General features: G+C 52.4%; 1 protein-coding gene across 1 annotated transcript in view; it reads left to right on the plus strand.

Moving 5' to 3' along the window:
- The window catches only part of MLH1 (mutL homolog 1), a 373,421-nt gene that overhangs the window by 92,297 nt on the left and 261,483 nt on the right, over positions 1–19,641 (plus strand). The window contains exon 6 of the mRNA XM_086967291.1: positions 10,574–10,665. Coding sequence (XP_086823417.1) covers positions 10,574–10,665 — 92 coding nt within the window. The remainder of the gene's footprint in view (positions 1–10,573; positions 10,666–19,641) is intronic.

The following is a 19,641-nucleotide window of genomic DNA, read 5'->3' on the forward strand; positions in this document are numbered from 1 at the left end:
ACGAAGCCCTATCTACTGGATCCCAAAGAAGATGGGAAGGGAGTCGCCAACGCGGAGGGGCACAGTGGCCATCAGGGCATTGTGTCCAAGTGAGTTCTATATGTGTGTGGTCTGATATTGAGATGTCTGATATTCAACCGGATTCCAAGTCTCTTACGGGGGAGTGTGAAATGAAGAGGTAGTCGGTGTGGAGAGAGGTGTACATGGGAGTAAAAAGATTCATCTCACACATCAGGGTGACGGTAGTGTCAATTAGTCCTGCTTCAATTAACTCCCTTCGGAGCAGTCCTGACATGGCTCCTGCTCCTTGGATGTGTGTTGGGCTTATGCCGAGGTCAGGATCTCATAACAGATTAAAATCGCCCCCACCACTAGGCCCCCTCCCACACTGCCCAAATGGTTCTTGAGTACTTATGGGAGGAATGCATTCTGTGCCTGATAAAGGACGTAGATATTAAGGAATGCCAAGGTGTCTCTGTTTCTCCCAACTTATCGCCCATCTCGGTCCCTAGAGAGTTTCACTACTCTGAAGTAGAAGCCTCGTTTGAAGAGAAATAGCAACCTCCAATGTCTTAGTGTTTGTGTAAGCCCAGTGTTGGCAGTGGTATTTAGGGGGAAGTATGCAGCAGCAGTCTTCCCTGAGAAGATGTGTCTCCTGTAAATAGATTACATCGGGGTCATGCTGTAGCAGATATCTCCTTACCTGGCTGTGCTTATTGGGAGAGTTGGGCCCCCGAATGGTTAGAGAGAGGAGTTTAATAGCAGCAGTGAGTGTGTGTGGGAGTAGAGCGAAGCTGTGTGAGTGTGAACACCTACCTAGGTTCTGGCATCGCAGCCAGTGAATAAAAACCCCACAATGAAGTGTCTAGTAGAGCAGGGGGAATATTGGGAGGCTTACAAGGGAGAGTTGAATTGTTTGAAAAACTAGGGGGCCAACATGGTCCAATCATGGGGACCACTCCATCCAGAGAGGAGTAAGAGTGATCACCCCAATCGCTTCAGAGGTGTAACCCTCAATGGAGAATGACCCAGTAAAGGGGGAAGCGGGCCAGCCAGTAAAAAACAACCTGTAGGAGAAAGTAATGGTTAGTTAGAGCAAACAATACTCAAGACAAATTGGGTCCAGCTCCAGTCCGTGGGCTCAGCCGTGAAGCAGAAAGGCTGTTGTGTAATTTCTATGGCACGTCTGCATGGAGGAGCCTGATCTTTAGCTGAGACCAGTGGGGTCAGTGGTCGTTGGTCGAGTTAGAAGGATCCTGTTTCATGCTGCGGAGATGGGCGATTATCTTTTTTTTGGCAGGGCAAGAGGCTGCAGCCACAGTGCCATGAACAGAGGATTTCCCCCAGACAGGCCTCCAGTTGCTGGAGTCTCTGGATTGGATTGGGCAGGAGGAAGGCCCTCGTAAGGAGTATCTTTCTGTAAGTTGAGTGTGCATTTTACTCCCTGTAGTGAGCGAATTGTCTGTTTCTTGCCGTTCCACTATAAAAGTAGGCCAAGTGCTGAGTCCACTGATAATTGTTGCCTTGTTCCATTGGTTTGAAATATTTTTGAGTGTCAATGGGGAGAGGTCTTGATACATTTGCATTGTATGGCTGCAGAAGACAAGGTCCGCCTTAATCCATTAAGAAGTGGACTCTGGTCAGGATATCGGGGAGGGAGCCCGGGCGGATTGCCAAAGCTACCACCCTCTGTGCTCTGTCCAGGATTAAGGGTTGGCCTTCTTTGCGCCCCCCGCATGGCAGTGATGAGGTCTCAGGTGAATGTCATCACCCTCAGCACTGCCTGGTATCCCACTTATACGAAGGGTATTGCAACGTCTGCGATTTTTTTTTTTAAGGCTTTATGTCCTCCTGTTTTGCCGAGAGGTCTATGTTTTGCGCCTCTAGTTTCCACAGCGATTTCTGCTCGAAAGTCCATGGTGCGCTCATTGTCATCCACTCTGTCACCCACAGCTGTCATGTCCCTATGCAAGTCATTGAGACAACTTTTAAAATAACTTCTGGGCCTTTTCGCTATGAAATCATTCAATGAATGATAGTAGAGCTGAGGGATGATGCGGCAGTCTGTCGGGGTGGCTACGTTTTATTGCTCATGGTTGTTGCAGCTGGCTTGAACCGTAGAGAGATCACCAAACAAACTATCTTTGGCGGTCTTGACCCTGGTCATAGTGAGGGGATGGTCCGCCTCGGTCAGTCCAGTTAGTCAGACAGACAGGGGTGTCGCTGCAGTGGGTGGGCTAAAGTTCAAAATGAGACGGCCACCAGAGGGAGAAAAGCTCCACCTGGAGAAGTCAATCTAGAGCTCCCTGGTGATGATCCTCATGTTCGGGGGTGGGGTGGTCTGGATGGTCTTTTGGCGGATCACGCCACTGGGGTGCACAGGACCTCCATATGCCTACAAAGGTTTAGGCGGACTAGCCCCCAGGCACGGCAGGGAAAGTGGGGCCCAGTACTTGCTTTGCTCAAGGTTGCTCCAGCGTCGTAGCTTAATGTCCACCCGCTCACTGGCACATCTGGCAACTGTAGTAGGTGGGTGTGTGGTGATCAGGATAGTCCTCAATGCTGGGGAGCCGGGTCACCTTCCCTCCTGCCTTGGAGTACCCGACAGCCCATGAGTCCATGCGCCCCCCACCCCCCAAGCTCTACAAAAGCATTCTGAGGCGCTCACTGTTCTGTCACTGTCCCTTCAGCTCCACAGCTTCTTCTCCACATGCCAAGATAGGTTGGGGAATGCCCAGGTGATAAGGGGCTTCCGGGCCAGCCAGCACCCCCATGCAGGTAGACAAGTTTGGCCACGCCCCCGGGTTTGCTTTTATAAAGCCCCAGCAAGTCAACTGATCAACCTAACACTGTCACCTAAAGTATTCAAGGCCTGGAGAAGTTGGTGGATGGTTAGCTCCTCGTCCTGAACCCTCTAAAGGTCGCAGAGCTAGTCTGTCAAGGTGGCATATGATAGGAATTGCCCTTCAGGGAGGTTAAATTGATCTACCAGGGCCGAGAAGGACAAAAGCTCCCCCAGGGTGCTGATTCCAGCTCTGGTCCAAAGGGTGAGGTCCTGGCCAGTAATGCAACCGTGGCAGTACCGCAGTCCCAGTTAAGGGATAGCAGGTACATAATGGAGCATGGGATGAGTAAGGTGTAAAGCCCTGCCAAGACAGGTAAGTGCTACCAGACTAAGCGTGGAGAGTCTGGTTTGGGCTGGGTCCCTGAGAGTACTAGCATTGGGAGTGATGCCTGGGAGAGTGGGCGATTAACATAGTCTTTGTCCTCTAGAAAACGACCCAAGAACCAGTTTAAGACCCATTGTAATTGGGAGCCACATAAAAATATTCAAATTGGGACCCCGAGGCCTCTCTGGTATTTGTGGTGGGATGAGGAGGTAGATGTTGCAGTCTCACAAGGGCCACTTGTCTGCTACAGTTGTACCATATGAGGTATCCAATGAGGGCATGCAATCGTCACAACAATACATGAGGAAGAATGAGGGGAAGGTTCACAAAGTAGTAAAGAAGAAGGAGGAGCATCACCATCTTAGAGACTGTTATTATGCCCATCACCAACAAAGGGAGAGAGCACCAGAACGTCACTTGTGAGCACAGTTATAACACCACCACCTTCTGTTTGGCATCAAGCAAGTCGGGGACAGATTAAAAGATTTGAATCCCCAGTTATGGGAAGTAGGTGGGCTCCCAGCAGACCCGGGTCCTCTCTCAGATCAATCAACTTCATTGCCAGAGACAGAGGAATATGCCGATTGACCCATTAGCCCAAAAGGTCACCAAAGTGTGCTAAAACCTCTGTGATGTGGGAATATATCCCACATATCCAAACAGGCATCATAGGTGTAGAGAGAAATGGTGTGTGTGTGATCTGGAAGGGGTATGCCCAAGTCCCTGCCACTCAGCCGGGGGATTCATTGCCAATGAAAAGAGAAAGGGGCCATATATGTCTGGTGCCCTTTCCACCGGGATGGAATCCGATAATTGTCTCCCATATTTCACCCCGATTACCAGTTTTGTGTAGAGTAAACAGAAAAATTGGACGTGATAAAAGCGCCATGTATATCTTTTTGTTTGTAGAGTAGAGTGCCGGTGGGGTTGCAGAGGGAAACAATCTGGGGTTGCCTGGTTTCTTTAGTCATCAATCATTTGAGGAGGTTTCCCGATTTAACACCCTCCAAGTGCGTGAGGGCAGTGTAAGCGGTGTAGTACAAGCAGCGCAAGTGTTCCATTATCGGAGCCTCGTTTTTCTGGATCTGAAGGAATCGGGCCAGAGGGAGGGTCTTCATTAGCACACCGTTCTTGCTCTCTGTACTGTTGTTCAGACGTATTTAATGCTTGAAACAACAGTTCCACTCCCCCGAGTTAGATTGTGTACAAAAGCCCCTGACCACTATCCCCTCATATGATCAAAGATAGGTTCCTTAAACACTGGTTCTTTGAGGGTGGAGATTTGCAAGTGCCATGTGGGAACCGGGAAAGGGAATCTCCCCCAATTCATGCCCATGAGTAGAGGGATGCGATCTTATAACTCCAGATCGAGGTAGTCTGACGGGAATACTAAGGGGCATAGTTCCGAGGAGCAGAACATCTTGCACAAGTGTGCACATGTGTCATGTATCCTCAGATGAGGATGATGCCAAATGTCTGCCTTGGACCACTATTGGGCTCTTGTCCTCATAAGCTGAGTTAGTAATTGTGAGAGTTTTCAGGAGGTGAGGGTGGGAGTGGCCCAAGGAAGAGTCTAATACACATTTGATGTGCGCCCCGCCTGAACCCTGTCCCCACCCCAACTGCCCCTACACGACCACCAAGTAGCCAAGGGAAATGTCTCCAAGTGAGAGGACAGACGATGAAAAACTGCAGTTGTTTTGTGCTCACCACATAAACGCTGGCTAGGAGTGGGGGAGGGGAAGGGGGTAAACATCCAGTCTGAATTCCAGGAATTCATATCTCCCTTCTGGATCTACATCTTGGGATACCACAGTAGGGGGGACACCTAACCACACCCAAATCAGTGTACTCTGGGTATATGTGGAGAAGTTGATGGTAAAGATCTGGCCTCTCTATCAATTCTGGAGTCTGGTTCCTTCAGCCCGAGTGATGTAAGCTTTCTGGAGTAAGGCTATCTAGACTCCCTTAGGTTTAAGCTAATTGTGGATTTTATAGTGTTTAGAGGGTCTATGTAGGCCCTGAATATTCCAGGAAATTATACTGCCTGCCAATCATCCAGCTGAGTGTAACCCCTTCAGGTGCTTCCACGGAGGCGTGACCATGCAGATATACAAAGGGGACTGGGTAGGGTTCTTAGAAAAAGGGCAGGGGCTAGAGACGGGTTAAATCTCAACAAGAGGGGAAAAAAGAAAGTCCAAGCAACAAAACAATCAAAATACTATGGGCAGGAGGTGCAGGGCCGGGTGCCCAAACCATACAAACATCAGTCCTCAGAGGTACTGCCAAAGACATGAGGGTGTGCAGGGTTCAATGACAGAAGGATGTCCGGCAGGGCATCCCATATTCAGCCAAAGAAAAGTAAGTTCTAGCTGCTCTGGAGGGGGCAGAGAAGGCTCCAGAAGCTGGGCCCTGGACCCCCTTCAGGCACTCCCGGTTTACATTGTGGAAGTGTCAGCTCTGAGTTCATAAAGTATCATCATGCGTCCGGTCGTAGAGTAGTCAGCGCAATGAGGATCGTACTATGGAAGAGCGTCTGCTGTCTGGCATGGGGGTTGTCACTTGAGAAGGCGAGACATGGTTGCATAGTTGGATCGAGGTGGAGACCTCATCAAGGTGCATTTTCAGTCTCTGAGATGATTCCGGAAAGCAAGCGCCTCATCCAGAGCAGATAGGGGCCTGCACAAATCTAGTTCAAGCTGGTGAAGGGGGGGGGGCAGCAGCCACCAAGGAACACCGACCGAACCTCTCCAAGTGGATGGACCCCTGCTTTCTTTTCGCCTTGGGGGTAGCGCCTGAGTCTCCACCCATTCTCAGGCATCAGAGACCTCAGTAAAAAGTAAGCCTTTGTCTCCAAAATGAAGCCGGGAAGAAGAGAGCTGATTTGATACCCAGCTCTTAGTTTTCACTTAATTCCCAGGAATGATGCACGTGACTTTGAACTGCCAGTGTGTAGTCCAGGAAGATAAGCATTCACTGATTATCTTTCAGAAAAGGGTCAGATTGACTCACTTTTTTAAGGATAGACATCGGTCCTTAAAGAAAAGGATTTTTTTCTACTATTGGGCATGGGGGAGCCTCTGCCGGGGGCCCATAGCTGGCACTCAATCACCCCTCTCAGTAGAGGAGAACAGTGTGAGGTCCTGGGGGCCAACAGAACATTGAACCAAGTCTCCAAATAATGCACTATGGTTTGGCCTTCTTTGCCCTCTGTGAGGCCCATAACCCTATATTACGATTTCTGGCTCATCCTTCGGTGGTGTCTGCACAGTCTTCAAGAAAATGGATGTGTTCCGTGAGTTGCTTTTGAAGGCAAAGTGTGTGGGGCTGGAGTTTAGAGAGCGTCTTCTTTGACTTGGTGTCGCATTCTGTCAGTTTACACTAGTCGTCGTGTAGGAAGGTAATATCTTCAGGCAGGAAGCCTTGATTGCCTGCAGAATGGCATCAAGCTAATTTGGGTTCTTCTTGGAAGTATTTAGGCGAGTGACGTCTAGGGTAACTGAGACTAGTGAGGACATTGACTTCAGATGTTTCGTCTGTCCAATTATGACGGCCAAAGGGATCCAGGTGCCCACATAATGTCGTTGAATAGTTGGGCCTGCTGGTTCCGGGGGGCAGGGCAGTACAAGTAGTTTGGTTGCTGTCTGCCAGTCAGACCCCTGGAGAGTCAATCTTTACTGTGGAGAGCAAAGAAATGTAGTTGGAGCACTAGAGGTCCCTGTGGCTCATCAGGCATCGGGAGGGAGGGTCGGAAAATCCTCCACCTGGTCAGAAGTCATATGCTGGGGCTCGCCAGAAGGATCCCCCGGTCATAGAAGCTGCAGCGTCTCCCAGGTGGGTGTGGACCTACTCTCTGTGCCAGTAAAGGGGAATAGGGCTTAGAAGTCTGCTCCAGCTGGGGCCCACCATCAAGGCCCTGTCAAGTGCGTCAGTGGTGCAGTCGTAGGCCAAGCTCTCCTCCCTCCTAGGAGTACCTGGTAGGCCACAGCCAAAAGAGTCCTCCTGAGTCTTCCAGGTAAGTGGTGCTCGGGCATGGCCAGAAGAGGTTCGCCTTCAACCCAGTGCCAATTTTCACCAGGCAGCAAGGTGTGGCCCGCACTCTTGAGTTGATGCATGGCTGCTGAAAGGCTGCTTTGCACGAGTGGCCTTAGACCCAGGGAGTCTGATCGCCCCGCGATGCCAAGAAGAGTGACTCTCCTATGACAACCCTTATTCTCAAACCGGCTCATCAGGATTCAGGTGAGTCGTTTGGACACTCCCCAATGCTGTGCAGCTGAGGGGTCGCCTGATGATGCACTGTGCCGCTGGATGAAGGAGCTGTGAGCCGGGGGCTCTTGACTTAGGCGATCTCATATTGGCTTCCCAACCCTGATGAAATGTTACCCCTGAAATACATTGGGTAACAGGGGCATATTTGTATGTATTATTTAAACGCTAAATGCTAAAAATGGAACAAGAATTTGAAATTGTATGATGAAGACTGAAATCATATTTATATGCTAAATTCTAAAAGGAATGCAGCGATAATAAGCTGCACATCAGGAAATACAGGTCAGCCTTGATGTATGCTTCCAAATTCAGTTATGGGAAGATACACAGGCAGAACTGGAATTGGGGACCTTCCCCTTTCTGGGGCTCCTCTTTCTAATTAATGTCCTGCCACTTTGGAGCCCTCTAGGATCTTCACTCTTCATGAGAAAAAAAAGTGTTACTTGTACTACCCTTGAAATATATATGAAATTGTAAAACAAAGAAGGGGTGGCGGTGATGTCCTACTCTCACCACCATCAGTGGGTCACCCTCACCTATGGTCCCTCAGTGCTATTTTGATGCTCCTGCTTACCAGTACCTCTCCAGACCCTGAGTGAAAATGCCATGAAAACTTGCCCGAGGCCACGACTTCCCCATGGCACCTTGGCAGTAGGAGATGCAAGATTGTTTATTCCTTTAAGCTCGCTCTCTCCATTTCCTATGCTGTCAATGCACTTCCTTTTGGCTCACTCTCTGGTGTTCTGTCCTCTCTTCTGCTTTCTTCAGCCTCTTCTCTCCCCCCTTCATCATCCTCCTCTGCCTTTAAAATTCTCTCTTTGCTTCCACCCTGCACCACCTCTTTTCAAAAGCAACAAAATCACCACCATTTACAGTAACTTCAGCCCGCAACCAGACCCAGCAGGCCTCTCCCAACACTTCCAATCTTATCCAGAGAACCAATGGTAACCACATCAACTTTGTCAACTTAGAAAAAATCGTCCCCACCATAAATTCCATTCACTCTTGGGCTCCATCGGACTCCTGTCCCCACCATGCCTACTCCAGAAGACTGCAACCCATCAGCTCCATGCTCACACCCATTCTGAACGCCTCCAACGTTTCTGCAACTTTCCCAAATGCCTGAACACACTCAAATTTTCTCCCATTGTTGAAGAAACCCTCTGCTGATTCTTCAGCACTCACCAACTACAGCTGAGCTCCCTGCGACCATTGCTTGCCAAGGTCTTAGAGCAAATCATTAACACCTCACTGAATACACCAACGACCACCAACTTCTTGACACCACTCAGCCTTGTATCCAACCCAAGAACAGCATGGCAACTGCCCTAATTGCTGCCATGAATGACATCTGCATGACTAAACAGAGGAGATATGGTACCCTCATCCTCCTGGACCTCTGTGCAACATTTGACACAGTCCCCCACCCCATCCTCATCCGGTCCCTACATGACATCAGCATCCAAGGACAGGCACTGTAATGAATCTGCTCCTTCCCGAGTGGAAGGACCCAGTCAGCCTGGCACAGTACACCTTGGATGCATGCAACCTCATCTGGGAGTTCTGCAAGGATCCTCCCTGAGTTTTCACTCTTCAATGTATACATGATCCATCTAGCCAGCATCATCTTCTCTCATACATCAATGTCCCCCCCCCTATGCCGAGGATGTGCATCTCATTCTCGCCCTCACAAATAAGACATCCAGTACCCAGATTAAGTTCAATGCGTGCATAACTGAAATCTCCCACTGGATGAAGACCAACTGTCTAAAGCTGACCCCAACAAGACCGAAATAATGATCTTCAAGAACAGCATATCACTGTGTGACTCTAGTTAGTGGTCAACAGAGCTGGGACCAACACCCAATCCACCACCCTCGTCAAGAACCTCCGGATCATCATCCACTGCAAACTGGACATGACTACCAAAGTTAATCCTGTCACCGTCTCTTGCTTCCATACCTTGAAGATGCTGAGGAAGATTTTCAAAGGACTCCTATTCAACACCCAGAACACTGTTTCAAATGCCTGGGTCACAAGTAAGCTAGACTACTGAACCGCCGTGTAAGCTGTGATCAACAAAAAACTCACCAGAAAGCTGCAGACCATTCACTCACTTTACACCACACTTGAAGAGAGCTCCTCTGGCTCTACATTCACAAACCAGCACAATTCAAAACCTCACCCCCACTTTCAAAGCACTACAAAGCACTGTCCCAGCATACTACAACAAACGCATCTGCTTTCACTAACCTTCCCGACACCTGAGTTCGGCTGGATTTCAACTTGCAAAAATACCATGCTTACTGAATATCAGATCTAGTGGCGAGCCTTCTTCTACATCTCTCCTAAAGTGTTGAACAACCTCCTGCTGCACATAAACACCTCCTCTTCACTTCTTGAAATCTGCAAGAAGCTGAATACCTGTCTTTTCGAGTAGTCCCACAAGGCCCTAGGGGCCGCTAGCCTCACACCTGCTGAGCGCCAGGATACCCTCCCTTGCTTCAGACTGCACTCTAAATCCAGTGTCTCATCAAAGTTCTTTTTGTATAACCATTGTCCCTGGATATATGTTGTAGACTCCACACGTTTTGCTAAATGCGTGTTCTAATTCCATTCTTGTCTGTTGCTTCCTCTTTGGAGGAATAACGGATTGGGAGAGATGCAGAGAGTGGAAGGCCAGCAGGCCGGCTGTATCCAGTGGAAGGCCGGATGCTCAGGTGAATGCTGATCTTTTCCCAGTCCTCGGCTGACCAGCTACAGGCTTATTTGCAATTTACTGCTATCCCATTGTTTACCTTAACACTAAGGTGCAAACACTTTCTTTGACAATTTCATCCTTTGAAATTATTCGTGTTAGTGTATATTTTACTTTGACCCACCTGATATTTACATTTTGGAATTCTTAATTTGCTTTATCAAAGGGGGCTTGGTCAAGAGTTTGGCCCTCATTCTATGAAAAATGTTATTCATGTTCCCCTGTAAAACCTTCAGTTAAGTTTAATAAACATACTTAAAGTATCCTGTGTCCATAGAGCAACAACAGAAATGTTTCAGTTATTACTAACCTTTAGTTGTTTTAACACTCTAAATTATTATAAGTATAAACCTAATTTATTTAATATACTTTTCAGGTGGAAGATCTCTTTTATAATGTTGCAACAAGGAGGAAAGCTTTGAAGAGTCCAAGTGAAGAATATGCGAAAATAGTTGAAGTGGTCAGTAGGTAAGGAAATGCAAGATGTTCACCGACAAAGGTAAACGAGTTATCGAAACAATGGAATGAGTTGATTTTGCTGAGTACTTAACAACAACCTCTAGGTGATAATGTTCCTTGAGGAGTAGAGATTAGTTGAAACAATATAGATGGATTAAACAAGCAAGAATCTAAAGAAAATATTGATCTGAATTGTACAGCATTACTCAAGTTAAACCTTCTTCTAGTGGCCTTTATATGAAAAGCAAACGTTCAGTGCGCTCCCATGAGAGGGTGGAGATGAGGCTGATTTGTTTGGGTATTGAATGTAGACCAGTGCTTAGCCTAACGGGTTGGAAGTATTTAATGGTAGTGGGAAATTATTATTATTATTTTTTTTTTAAGACGTTTATTAATGTTCAAAAGTGCAGTACACATAGCGAAGCCTACAACCCTGCGGGCCGGCTGCAAAGGAACGGTAAATCGTGAGGGTGCAAGTCTGCACAGGAGGGCGTATCGTTGCGCCCCTTATGTCTCTGGCATGTTAGGTCACAGACAGTATGGTCACATTACCTTAAATCAGTAAAAGAATAGTTCCATAAATGACGTCTTATTTTTTCAGTTTTTCTAGAACTAAGCCGTGAATTCAGCAAACTAAACAGAACAGTTCGTATCGGTATGTCCCAATGTTCCTTTCGTGGCTTCGCCACATCAAGTCTGTCCCATTTGCACGGTGTTAGTAGGAGTCACCTCTGGTCAGTGTGGTGTATGCCGATGATGCTACAGTACATCAGGGGGTCAGTGGTGTGCATGCGCAAGTGTTCTCGGACTTAAAGTGAGACAGCACCTTTGGGCCGTGGTACTTCGCCAGCTGCCGGCCTGGTTAGTGGTGCATGTAACAGTCAGGTGGAGTAGCCTAGCTGTTGGTGTAGTAGACGGCGTCTATGCCTGTGTTCGCTGCCTGGGGCGCCGTTGGCGGCGTCTATCCACCGTGTCGGGGGGGGTTGGAGAGGCCACCGCCGGTGAGCAGGGGTCCGATACTACAACATGTGAACATATATGGGGAAGGGGGTGGGGGGGGGTGGAGTGCACTTGCGGGGGCGGTGTCTACGACTCTGTGCTGGGGGCGTGTTGCTGTGCGATGACCGCTGGTGAGCGCCCGTGTGGGTGGCGAGCCGTGTCTGAGGTCTGCGCTCTTGGTGATCCATGTCTGGGTTGGGGGGGGGGGTGGCGCGGTGTGCGGTGGTTTCTTCAATAGAGCTGTAGCCTCTGTGGCCCACTCCCAGTGTCGCTTACTCTATGTGAGCCCCCTGACAGCGCCCTCCCCCTGCAGGGACCCCAGGATGCCATCCCAGAGCTGTGCGATCGGGAACTGCCTCAGACCCGCTATTTCTTCCCGGTGAAGTGCCGTGCCTTCTGCCCTGGCGCAGTTTGTGAAGGATGTGAACGAGTGTGTCGGGGTAGGCGGTTCCCGCCGTTTCCAATGCCTAGTGAGCAGCCGTTTGGCCGTGATGAGGCCCAGATCCCAGAACCGTGCCTGCGTTTTGTTTAGTTTGGTTCTTTTATATAGTCCGAGAATGCACGCCTCCCACGTGTCAGGCAGACCCGGGCCCGTGCTGTGAATCAGGAGTGATATCACCTCCCCCCAATACGTGGCCAGGGTTGGGCAGTGCCAAAGCATGTGCAGGATATCTGCACCCAGCAGGTCACATCTGGGACAAGCAGCAGTGTCGATCGCGAAGTATCTATTTATTCTATCCGGCGTTAGGTATGCCTGGTGCAATTTGTACAGCTGGATGATACGGAAGCGGGAATTGCGGGGGACGTTTACAGGACTGACTAGGACTAGGTTCCACTCCTTATCTGTCTAATCCCTCCCTCGGTGCGCTGCCCATTTAGCCCTGATCTGCTGTGTGGGTTTTTGCGTGTGACTAGAAGCGCCTGCGCTAACCAATGCGTGATGTGCGAGCCTCTGCCCATCACATGTAGATATTGGATCAGGTGGTGCATCGGTGGTTCATCCTGGATGTCTCCCCAGGAGTCGGTGTATGCCCGCAGAACTGACGCGTGGAGTAGGAATTGCCCAGCCGGCAGTCCCGTGCTTTCCGATAGTTCCGCAAACGGGAGCAGGGCCCCGTCAGCATACAGGTCGCCCATGGTCTCTACTCCGGCTGTGATCCAGTGGTCCAGATTGCGCGGCGTTACCATCCCGCTCCTTCTGGGGGTGCCTAACAGTGGGAGGGCAGGAGCATACGGTCTGACATTTTGTGTCAGTTTCAGGCTACGGAGAAAGCATTTGCGGGCCACGGCCATATGCAAGGGTAGAGGACGGGGTCCCTTGGTCAACGGGTGAAACAGGGCGCAAACCTGGGGGTGGGTCCATTGGTAGTCCGCGGTGGCCGTATCGTCTAGATGCTTATCGCTGAGCCAGTACGTCACCCATTGGAGCTGTGCGGCCAGGTAATACAGCTCCATGTTGGGGACAGCCAGTCCTCCCTCCGCAGTCGGGGAGTACAGCTTAGCCAGCGCTACTCGTGGTCGCCCCGCGTTCCAGATCAAGCCGCGAAGCATTGATTCCAGGTCGCGAAATATCCGTGTGGGGACATACGTAGGGATATTCACGAAGTGATAGAGTAGCCTGGGGAGCGCTATCATTTTGGAAAGAGCTATTCGGCTGGGCACGTTCAGCGGCAGAGTTTTCCAGAAGGACATCTGGGCTCGCAAGGAGGAAATGGCGCGCACCAGGTTGCCCTCCAGTATGTCCTGTGGGTCTCTGTAGATGTGCAGCCCAAGGTATTTAAACGTGGTCGGGTACCAGGCGAGCCGGGCCCCTCCAAGGTGCACATCGCACTCCTCCTGGTCTCGGCTGAACGAGTATAATCCGGACTTGGCCCAGTTGACCCTGAGGCCCGAGACCTCCGCGAAGGTCTGGCAGATGTCCGACAGCTCGGCTGGTACCGCAGTGAGGTCTCGCACATAAAGCAGCAGGTCATCTGCATAGAGTGAGACTGTGTGCGTTCCATCAGCCAGTGGGATCCCCCATTCCGCTCCTCTGTCCCGCAGCAGGGCCGCCAGGGGTTCAATGGCTAAAGAGAAGAGGAGGGGCGACAGGGGGCAGCCTTGTCTGGTGCCTCTGCGCACCCTGACCCTTTCTGACAACAGCCCACCCGTCCTCACTCGGACACTGGGTCTCTGGTAGAGTAGTCCGACCATGTCAGCAAAGGCATCTCCCACCTCGAATCTGTCTAACACTGCCCCCAGGTATGGCCATTCCACCGAATCGAAGGCCTTCTCCAGATCCACGACCAGACACCCCGATCTAGGCCAATGTGTCGAGGCCGCTTCCTGAATCCGGAAGAGGCGGCGCAGGTTACGAGATGTGATCCGCGCCGGCATGAAGCCGTTTTGATCCGCATGTACCAGAGTTGGGACCTCTAGGGCTAGGCGGCGGGCCAGGAGGGAGGTGAAGATTTTATAATCGGTATTCAGCATGGCCAACGGTCTATAGGATCCCATGAGTGCGCCATCCCTACCCGGTTTCAATAGCGAGACTAGGTTTGCCTCATTGAGCGAGTCTGGGAGTGCTGATTCCTCCATCGCAGTATGGTACAATTTGAGCAGCTCCGGAACCAGCGTGTCCGAACATGCCTTAAAGAATTCGGCGGGTTGTCCATCCGGGCCAGGTGATTTGCCGTTGGACAGTGCGAAAATGGCTTCGCGCATTTCTTCCGGGGAGAATGATGCCCCCAGGGCGTCCTGCTGCGAGCCTGTGAGGGAAGGCAGCGGGATGTCCGCCAGGTATTCTGCTATGTAGGCCGCGGAGACTCTCAGTTGTGATTTGTATAGGGCCTGATAGTGCCCCACAAACGCTTGATGTATCTTGCTTTGGGTGTACACTAGCTCTCCCTCAGCCGTGCGGATGACGGATACTGGCTCAGTGCGGTTCTCCTGCTTGACTAACCAGGCCAATAGCCTACCGGGCTTGTCACTGTATTGGTGCACCCGCGCCGAGTGGGCCGCGAAGTTGACGTGTCGCAGCCGTTCCAGTAGTGTTTCATGCTCTGTACGGGCCGCCTGCAGCCGGTCTCCTGCGCCTCCCACCGCCTCCTGTTCCCTGCAGAGTAAGTCCGCTTCCACACTGCGCAAGTCCGCCTCCAACTGCCTCTGTATGCTCCCCTGAGTGCTCATGCAGTGTCCCCTTACCACCACCTTGAATGCGTCCCACTCTACTCTCGGGGAGGACGCTGTGTCTGAGTTGTCAGTGAAGTATTGTGCTACGCAGGCCTGCAGGGAGTCTCTGAAGGGGCCGTCTAGCAGTAGGGCAGGTTGTAGTCGCCATGTGGGGGTTGGTGGGTGCGGGCGTTCCCAAGCCATGTGTAGGGTGTGGGGGTTGTGGTCCGAGTGTGTCCGGCCCAGGTATTGGGAGTCAGTGATATGTGGCAACATTTCCGTTGATACCATGTACCTGTCAAGGCGGACGTGCAACGTATGTGCCCCGGGAAATAAGAGTACACCCTAGCATCAGGATTGTGCGCACGCCATGCATCTTTCAGGTCCCACTGTGCCGCCCACTGTGTGAGTGCCCTCGTGGCCCCCTGGGATGTTGCCTCTGGCATTGGCGGGACCGAGCGGTCCATCACTGGGTCTAGTACCGTGTTGTAGTCGCCTCCCAGTATCCATGGGATGCCGTGCCAGGGCGCCAATTTCTCTGACATGCGCGCCAGGAAGGTGCCCTGGTCCGTGTTTGGAGTGTAAACGGACGCCAGGACCACTGGTTGCCCGTCCATGCGACCCTTTACTAGGACATACCTCCCCTCCGTGTCTGTGTGAACTTCTGACATTACGAAAGGAGTTCCCGGCTTTACCCACAACAGCGCCCGCGGGCATATGAGGAGTATCCAGTGGCATACAGTTGTCCCCTCCATCTTCGCCTCAGCGCTGTCACCTCCGCCCCACACAGATGTGTTTCCTGCAGTAGCGCGACCTGCACATTTTGCCTTTTCAAGTAGGAGTATATTTGGTACCTGCGCGCGGGTGTGTGCATACCTCTAATGTTCCATGTACATATTTTTATGGCAGACATTTCGGCAATACACAGTCCTCCCCTACATTCCCATCAGCAGCGGCTCCGCCAAAGGCTCTAGCAGTGGTTCTCCCAGCTCTCCCGTTTCCACCCCCCGTAGTGCACTCAGCAAAGTTCAGGAAGACATTAGGGCAGGGAAAAACAATGAATAACAACAACCAACAGCGGGCTATCCCCACTAAAATACCAAAAGGGCAGTGGCGGAACGGGCCACCGTCCATACTCTCAAGTGAGAGGAACATTCTTACTCGTCTAAGGGGCAGTGTGTGCTAAGCACAAGTTCGGCAAGAAGGATATATAGTCAGTTAGGGGAAGCGGGTCACTTCCCTGAGCCACTCGATGCAGGGTGCTAGTGGCCACCGACCACGGTCCAACGCTCCGAGCAACCCATCCTGTGTGTGGCCTCGCTTGCGTGAGTGTCTGCAGGTGAGGGGGAGAGTGTCCCATGGTGTGGGCTGTGCGCCCCCATCAGGAGGAGCCCCTTCTCGCCCTGGCTCGCACGTGGAGACGGCCAGGTTCGGGTGTGCGTTGAAAGACCACCCCGCCATTGCCCACCCTGCTTACCACCAGTGTCACAAGGGCATTACTCACTGTTCCAGGTGTCCACTGTTCGGTCAGCTGGCAGGGGGGGCGGGGGGGGGAGGGAGATGGCCCCAGCAGTGGCGGGCGCCAGCCGCGCACCATCGTCGACCACTGCCAGCTCCCCCTCGTTGCGGCAAGGCCAATGCAAACATCGCCTATAGAATCAGTGGATCAAGTCAGAGGTTTGTGGCGTGACTATGGGCAGTTCTACTGAGATCTGTGAGTTCGGGATCCCATATATGGCCTCGTCGTCGTCGCTTGGTACCGGTTGTTGGCCGTCCTCCGGGGCTGTCTCTTGGCAGGGCGAGCTACTCATTTGAGAAACCTTCCGTAGTGCGTCTCGTTGTTCTTGGAGTATCTGGTCTAGTGGGGGAGAGTGGCGCGCCCCCTCCTCCGCGTGTTGGGACTGCTGGGTTCTGTGTCTGCGGCGGCGTCGCGGTCCTCGTGGCCTGGTCCTCGTCTCGCCCCCGCGAGAGTGCTTGGGTGCCGTGTCCGTGCCCTCATCTAGCCACTCACTGGCTTCCACAGGTGTGCTGAAGAAGTAGGTGTTGTCTCCCGCCACTACTCTCAGCTTGGCGGGGAATAGTAGGGAGTACTTGAGGCCCGCGGTGCGCAGTCTCCTCTTCACTTCCATGAAGTCGTGCCTCTGGCATTGTACCTGGATGGTATAATCAGGGAAGAACATGATCAACGAGTTGTCTATGCGTACCTCGCCCAGTCGCCGTGCCTCCCGCAGCACCGTGTCTCTGTCTCTATAGTTCAGTATCCTGAAGAGCAGCGGTCTCGGGTTGGCGCCGGTGGTATAGGGCCTCGTCGGCACCCGGTGAGCGCCTTCCACAACGAAGTGTGGTGACAGCGAGCCTTCGGGCAACAGTGTCCGTAGCCAGTCTTCCACATGTTGGGCCGGGCGGGTCCCCTCCCATTTTTCAGAAACCCCCACAAGTCCTCGGCCCTGTCTTCCAGGAACTCCACTCTGTTCAGGAGGTCCTGCATTTGCCGGTCTGTCTGGGTGACCTTGGGCTCGATCTCCTTCACTGCGCCTTCCAGGGTCTTGGTCCGGTCGGATAGTTTCCTGTGGTCGTCGCGCAGGAGGGTCAGGTCCACAGCGACCCCATCTATTTTGGACTCCAGGGAGGTTCTAGTTTGCTGGAGGGACTGTTCCATTCGCTCCATCGCTGCTAGCACGCTGTCAAGCCTCGCGGCCAGTTGTTCGGCGGCCATTTTGTGTAGCGGTTTGCCCGTCTTCCCCTTCGGCGGGGCCCCACCAGTCCCGGTGCGGGTCCGCACTCCCCCGGACATGTGCGGGTGGCGTCTGTCCGGCAGGGTCGTCTCCGGTGCTGCTCCAGTGATGATGTCCCCGGATGTGCTGCACTCCTGGGTGGGGTAACTCAGCGGGTGCCAGCTATTTCCTCAGTTAACCCGTCGTTGTTGCCCCCAAGGGGGGGGGAAGGGGGGGTCCGCCAGGGGGTACCTCGCCCTATCGCCCCATGGCTGCGCCTCACCGGTCCGAACGCTGCAGTGGCCGAGGAGGCGTGTGTGATGCTTGTGCCCGTGTGGTCCGGGCAGGTTGGTCTGGGCCAGATCCTCTCTTCACTCGTGCCCCACTGTCTCTCTGGCAGCCTTCACCACCAGGGGGGGGGGTCCGCAGGTGCGCCCCTCTGTGCGTCTTCAGTGCGGGGGGGGGGATGGCCGTTCTGTCCCCTGTTGTTGCGCAGCTCCCCAGTCAGGGTTTCAGGCCCTCGGCGTCTGGCTCAGGGGCTGCTGCCTCCTGCCGGCCCCTCGGTGTCTGTTTCGGCGTGGTGGGCTCCCCGGGTGGCGCCGGTTGCTGTGTGGCCCCTAGGGGGGGGGCTGTCTGCCGTTGGGGCAACCGCTGTCCCCCGCGTCCCCCCCGGGTCGATCTCAGCCTCGCTGTGCCTCACCTTGGTCCGGGGCAGTGCGTGCGTGGGGGCCGTGGCGCAAGCGGGGGCGCCAGCTCTCCCCGTCGTCCGGGCTCGTCCTTGGCGTTTCACAGCTGTTCGGGGTGTCTTCCGGACCACCGGTGGGTCCACCCGGCAAGGCAGTGGGCAGCTCGCGAGGCCCGGGCAGCTCGGTGAGGGCGGGCCGTCGGGCCTGTTCTCTGGGCCCAAGCCGCGGTCTCTCCTGGATTGTCCGCCGGCCTGGGGGGCGCCCGGTCCCGCAAGAGAGCTGTGGGTGAGGTCGGGGTCAGCCCCGTCGGAGCTCGGGAGCAAAAAGTTGTCAGATGTGCCGTGGCGGGTTCCGGGGGGGTCCGACCGAGGTTTCGGGCGGCCACGGTGTAAATTGCCGGATAATTGGCTCAGGGAAGGGGAGCCGGTAGCGGAGCTCTACCCAAGAGCGTCCGCCGCCATTGCGTGCTTAGCCACGCCCCGTGGGAAATTATTAATGAGCACAAAACTTATCTGCACGATTACTATTTTATCACTGTTTTCCTAGTGCTGATATTGGGGAAGTCCTTTTTAGGTTTTGCTTGCGTTGTGCTTGTTAAATCTATAGTATTCAATATAAATCTTAGAAGGGGCTTACACCCGCCCCCTTGCTATACATTGGTTCTTGTGCTTGCCACTTAATTTTCCTACATTTCTATTGGCTACAGCATACTGTTTCCTGTTGTTCCTACACTTTTCCTGGTGTGCTTCTTTTATCAGTTTCCCGACGACCAAGTACTGTTTCCATTCGCTTTTGTAAAATATTTTATTTAAGGTTTAGCATGCACAGCAATTGTTTTTAGGGCTTGCGCTTAGCATGCAGTGCGCAGCAGTGCTCGCGCAGCGAGAGTCCTTTTGTCCGGGGTTCTGAAACGGACCTTGGAATTGTACACGCTTGTGAGTGTTTTTTTACTTTTGTGGCCTGCTATTGGCCTTTGCCTGTGTGTTGGTTTTTAAGAGAGCACGCAATAGGCCTAAGGCAGGTGCATAGCTCCGCCCATGCCTATTGCTGTCTATTACGTGCATTGCTGCCATATGGTTTAAATTATCGTGCCCAGACACGGGCACGATAATTGAAACTATATGGCTCGCAGTGGCACGTGCGCGCGCACCACTCGCGGCCTTCTATGTTTTCAAAAGCGATCGTTAGCGATCGCTTATCTTCCCCGTGCAATCAGCTGGATAAACAGGCGCTTTCTTTCATGCACTGAGCGGGAGCTAGAGGCAAGTTATGGAGGACACGGACTGTAGTAGCTTCAGACAAGCGAAAGCAAATGAAAGCCTCGACTAGGATTACCTCGTGGTAACGGCTGCTAATTATCGTACCTGTTAAATACCGGTACCCTAGGGTTCGTTTGGAATGTAACAGGAGCAATATTTAACACCTATTATGAGTTT

Source organism: Lissotriton vulgaris, chromosome 4_1 (assembly GCF_964263255.1).
Source record: "Lissotriton vulgaris chromosome 4_1, aLisVul1.2, whole genome shotgun sequence".
NCBI lineage: Eukaryota > Metazoa > Chordata > Amphibia > Caudata > Salamandridae > Lissotriton > Lissotriton vulgaris.